This window comes from Gallus gallus, chromosome 2, assembly GCF_016699485.2.
Source record: "Gallus gallus isolate bGalGal1 chromosome 2, bGalGal1.mat.broiler.GRCg7b, whole genome shotgun sequence".
NCBI classification, from domain to species: Eukaryota; Metazoa; Chordata; class Aves; order Galliformes; family Phasianidae; genus Gallus; species Gallus gallus.
Window position 1 is genome coordinate 63,161,277 of NC_052533.1, and position 5,701 is coordinate 63,166,977.

Below are 5,701 nucleotides of genomic sequence, written 5' to 3' on the forward strand. Positions count from 1 at the left end.
CTGAGGAACAGCTCATTTTCTACCCAGAATCTTTTGGCAGGTTACAGTGTCTTTCTAGCAAACGTGTGCTGTTTTTCTGTTGCAATATATTTGAGAAATTGAGATTTTTGGGGCTCTGCAGGATACAGAATACTGTGCCTGTGTGCATCTCAAGCTGTGGGAAACCTTCATCTTTAATTACAGACTATGATCTGAATAATGCAAGAGCTTTATATCATACAGAGATAAAGCATTACTGTATACATCCAAGTGGAGATTGTTAAAACAGTGGACTATTTTTCCTCTGATTTTAATTGTTTAATCATATAAACCCACAATTTCTCTTAAAGTAATTGTATTTACATAGCAATGCTTTATTACTATTTGGAGGTAAGAGTTTTATAGAAATCACATGCCACTTGATGCACAAGTCAAGATGTTTGCTCTACTATGCCTGCATTTCTGCTCTACCTTTGTATGTTTCTATCTGTCTGTAGGTGTCCACTTGTCTTTTGGCTACCCAGAGTTCCAACTTGACATGGGATCTGGCTGCAGCCGGCCATGTTCCTGCAACAGACAGCTGGGAAACACGTCTGGCTACTGTTGGATGTAGGTTATAGCAATATATGTGACTACATTTCTATGTTGCTTTCTATAGCTTCAGCATCATTCTACCTGTGAGATTAATGTTCAGTGCTGTGGAAAGGATTTTGACAATTATACCTGGACCTTTAGCGAGTACCATTTCTATTTGGTGCTATCAGCACTTTGGTATTTGCAGTTCCGTGAGCAGCAGCGAGCTGAGATGTTGCAGTATGGTACTCTGAACCTTGAGTCTGGTTGAATAGTTAATAGCTACTGCAGATTTACTTTACTCTTGAGCCAAGAAGGGATGAATGCTGGGAGCCAAATCTGAAAGCTCGTCACAACCACATGAGATGGAAAAGCAGTCTCTGCGACATATTGATAGCTGTGGATGACAGATATGATATTTATTGCCATGGACAGTAAGATTTATATACATTAAAAAAATGCAAACTTCGGCAAGCGATGGGAAGCACTGACAGGAAACGCCTTAGAACAAATTTCTGCAAGAAAATGTGGCCGGAGGAAGCTGCTTCAGTGAAAATGTTTTATTTGTTCTGATCCTGGGGGAAAATGGTAGAGTACAAGAAAAAGTCAACTTCTGAAATATCATTTCCCTTTACCCAGCGAAAGTCACCTCAACTCTGGTAAATAAGGGGGATGTTCTTCCCTGGATGGCTCTGTAATTAGAGATGTTTGAGTACCATCAGAGAAGAGAGCTATTTTAACTGAAAACTTTACTCCAGCTAAATTAAACTGGAGTGTTCAAAAACGTTTGGGTTGCCCTTTTCTCTTGATCAAATAAAATACTCTCCGTTAAATATTTAATATGTATATTGTTCCCCTTCTTTTCTGCAATATTAATTTTAGTAGTTAAGAAGCCTAGCAGAGTATTAAGTGGAACAGTAGTTTTATACAGTAGAAGATTGATAATAATGCAAGTTTTTGATCAAATTACAGGCTCCCCTTTGTTTCTTTCCAGCCTAGTTATTACAGTTTTGTGACACTGCCTGGTTACTGGGAAGAAAAACTGAATTCTGAATAAGAAAAATTAGGAAGATTGTTTTGATAGGCCAAATTGGATATATTGTTAACCATAATAGATTCTACAGCTTAAAAATATTGGAAAACAAGGTTGGAAGAGGCAGGAGGTATTTTCATCTATCACAGAACTAAGTACAGAGTTGGGAAATTCTATTTAAAATGGAGGGAGATTGTTCATTCCAGTGTTGCAAGTGCCCCCCCCCCCCAAAATCAATGTATATAATGTTTGCACAGGGGAGACTTTATCACTCTCTATAACTACTGGAAAGAAAGTTGTGGCAAGGCAGGGGTTGGCCTCTATTCCCAGGTAAAAGGGATAGGACGAGGTGGAATGGCGTCAAGTTGTGCCAGGGGATGTTCAGGTTAGGTATAAGGAAACATTTCTTATCAGAAAGAGTGGTCATGCACTGGGACAGACTATTCAGGGAGGTGGTGGAGTCACCACCCCTGGAGGTGTCCAAGAAATGTATAGAAGGTGTGATTTAAATGGCTTACAGAACATTCCTGATTTTCTTGGCTTGCTTTCTCTACTTCTAAAAGACCAAACCAAAAGCAAAGTAAGCAAAGAGGGGCTGCACATCTCCTGTTTAGGCCATCAGCAAAGTGTGTTTAGAGTGTCTTTACTCTAGTTGGACCTACAGAGCAGCCTCTGCTCCACTGCTGACATTGCAGAGCATCACCTAGACACACAGCTACTCCCTTGCATCAGATCTGTGATGGAAATCATGGAGCATTTGCAAGAGGTGGGCACACATTGGGAAGAGGTGGCTATTGTCTTCTGTTCCCAGTGCTTGGGAAAGTGCTTTCCAGGATATGTGGAGAACCAGAGGGACACCCAGGAGGCCAGCAGGGAGCTACTTGGGAGACCGCACAGGAAAGGGGAAGCAAGGCCTAGGTGAAGGGTGATCTTGCAACACATCTTTATTTGTCTCTCACTTCAAGTTTGAACAGCCGTGGCGCTGGGCAGGACCAGCAACAAGTGCTGCTCAGTGACATCAGCTTGGGTGGCTCCAGCCATCCTGGCCTTATGTGCCGCACGATGATGTCACAGTGCCCACACAAGTCCTCACAGTGACACCTGAGCATCTCCCAGCAGAACGCCCGGGCAGTGCCGGTGGATTTCCCTTGCCAGCAGGCAGGGGATAGATTGCCTTGGTGCACAAGTGGCTGCACACTCAATCTTTGGTCCAAACCAGAGAGGAAAAATGAAAATGGAGGCATCAGTAACAGAAACAGCTTCTGTTCCTGAGCCGGTGGGGCTGCTTGAGACCTCAGCCTCTGCCTTCAGTCATCCGCAAGGACAGGACCCAGCAGCAGCTGGCAATGCTGCTGGAGCAGCAACAGTGGAAGAACAGGACTCAGAAATGGTTCTGGTTGAGGAGGAAACCAAAGGTTTACATCTGAGTTCCTCTCAGGAGAGCACTGGCCAAGCCAGTGTCTTCCCATCGCTCAGCTTCCCACAAAAACTCTGGGTACTGGCAGAAAGTGAGAACGTGAAGAGCATTTGGTGGGGTCTCGGAGGAAACTGCCTGGTGATCGAGGAAGAACTGTTTCTGGTGGAAGTCCTGGCCAAGGAAGGACCTGTGAAAGCGTTTGGCTGTACAAGCATGAAAAGTCTTGTTCGCCAGCTCAACCACTATGGCTTCACCAAAGTTTCACGGGCTGTAGAAAGATCTCCTTCCCTTCCTGAGTTTCTTGCTGAGGAAGAAGTGTTTGCTAGTAATAGGAAAGTAAGTACATCAATTGTTCCCTACATGAACTGGCGCTCACAGTATGTTCACAAAGTGTCCTGATGTAGTCAGGCTAAGCAGCAGGATTCAGGTGACGGGTAGGTGAGGTTTAACCCGGCATTTGGCTCAGCTCCACACAGTTGTTCGCTCACTTCCCACCTTCCGGTGGGATGGGGGAGAGAATCGGGGAAAAAAATGAGAACTTGTGGGTTGAGATGAAACCATTTATTAAGAAAGAGACAAGGAAAAGGATAATAGTTAGGCCTGTATATATATCTCTCTATATATGTGAATGAATATACCAAGAATTGCACAAGCTCACCAACCCTGAACCCAAGCCCAGGTAGCTCCTGAGCAGAGTAAGAGAGCCAAATGAACTCCCACCTCCTTCATTGCTGTCCTAGTCCTGCCTCTTCTAGCTCCTTGAGCCCTTTGCTGAGGATGGCCTTGGCTCTGTACAGCACTGCTTTGCAGCAACTACAGACATCGGTGTGCTGGTTTTCTCCTGGAAGCAAACCATAGCATCATACCAGCACTCTGAAGAATACAATTCCATCCTCGCTGAAACTAAGCCACCAATAAGCCTTATTAATACCCACATTTGTCCTCAGCCATGTGAAGTCCTAGTTCCCATATCCTGCTGTCCTTCAGCCCCACACTGATAGCAGCTAACTCTTTTACTTTTCCAGTTACTGCTGTACTCCAGCCCATTCTTCAGGAGACATTACCCAGAACTTCTGCGTCACTGCAAGCGAAGAGCAGCCCGGAAGAGAGGTGTAGTGGCTGCCCCTGGCCCTGCCCTGCAAGAGGCTTGGAATGAGAGCCCTCAGAGAAGCAGTCCAGGTGCTCATCCCACGTGGGGAGCAGCTGCTGGGCCAGAGGGGAGCCTACAGGCAGGAGAGCCAGAAGGCGCACAACCAGTGGCACTTGTGGGGCCTCCGCCAGCCAAGCGCCCCAAGAAAGGCACCCCCCAAGCGCAAGCAGGCCCTGCTCACAGCCTGCCAGGCCCTGCTGCAGCACCAGTGCCAGAACAGTGCCACGCTCTGCCCTGCTTCACGCTGCCACCCAACAGCAGCCATATGTTGGGTGCCACTTGTGCTCCTTCGGCGCACGGTGCTCTGCCCTTTGTGGTGCCCACTTTGACATCTGGCCCCCCTCAGCAGGAGCTCCCACAGGCCCCAGAAGCACCCCAGCTGCAGGCTCCCTGGGCCTCCCTGCCTTTCCTTCGTGCATGTTTTGCGATGGCCATGACGGCAGTGGCCAAGATGATGCCACCGGACTGGCAGCCCTGGGCAGCTCCACACTGCCCTACGTGCACCTGCAGCCAGCACCAGGAACATGCCAGCTGTGGGATGGCCCCATAGTGCAGGACCCACTGCAGGCAGCAGGACAGCAGCCTCTCCTCACTCGTTCCTAGCTTGTAGCTCATAGGTGTATACTTTAGGAAATAGCATGTTTAATTAAGTCACCTTCTCAGTTCTCACACCCCTTTGTTCGTTTATTTATCTACTTATTTAATTGTTCTGGATAGAATATGTTGCAATAATAAACCTTTTCCTTTATTACATTCTTTAATAAGGTCGTTCACTCATTTCAAGATAAAATCTCAGCCTGAATTTTTATTTGATCTCCCATCTGGAAGTAGAAGCAGTGGTTCTAGCAGGGACACAATGCTTTTCTCTGAGTTAGGCTCTAGATTCTTTGCTGTAGAGAGCAAAAGACTGGGGAACGTCTGCAAGCCTCATGCACTGGGAGTGTTGCTCCTCATCAGAGAGCCATAGAACAGCTTGGGTTGGAAGGGACCTCTAGGATTACCAAGTTCCAACTCCCCGCCATAGGCAGGACTGGCAGCTGCTAGATCAAGTACTAGATCAGATTGCGCAGGGCCCCATTCACCTTGGCCTCTCTTTTCAGCCTATCCCAGCACATCACCACTCCCACAAGAAAGAACTTCCCCCTGACATCTAATCTAAATCTTCCCTCCTCGAGTTTAAATCCATCCCTCCTTGTCCTGTCACTACCTACCCTTGTCAAAAGTTGATTTCTCTTCCATTTACAATCTCCCTTTGAATTCAGAAAGGTCCCAGTGAGGCTTCCCCTCAGCCTTCTGTTCTCTAGGCTGAACAAGTCCAGTTCTTTCAGCTTGTCTTCATAGCAGATTTTCTTCACCAGAGTGAGGTGGGCATGAAACAGGCTTCCCAGGGCTGTGGTGTCCCCAAGCTGCTGGAGTTCAAGGAGCGTTTGGACAATGCTCATGGTCTTAGAGTTTGAATTTCCATATAGGTTTTCCTGTGTGGAAGCTGGTGTTGTATTCACTGACCCTTGTTGGATCTCTTCAAACTCAAGCTGTTTTATGATTCTAA

General features: G+C 46.6%; 1 protein-coding gene across 1 annotated transcript; it reads left to right on the forward strand.

Annotated features, from left to right (window-relative positions):
• The first annotated feature begins 2,576 nt into the window (after positions 1-2,576).
• LOC121109795 (heat shock transcription factor, X-linked-like) lies at positions 2,577-4,859 on the forward strand. The gene is made up of 2 exons (XM_040695867.1): positions 2,577-3,338; positions 4,028-4,859. The coding sequence occupies exons 1-2, from the start codon at positions 2,814-2,816 to the stop codon at positions 4,700-4,702; spliced, it is 1,200 nt and encodes a 399-aa protein (XP_040551801.1). The 5' UTR covers positions 2,577-2,813; the 3' UTR covers positions 4,703-4,859.
• The last annotated feature ends 842 nt before the right edge of the window (positions 4,860-5,701 follow it).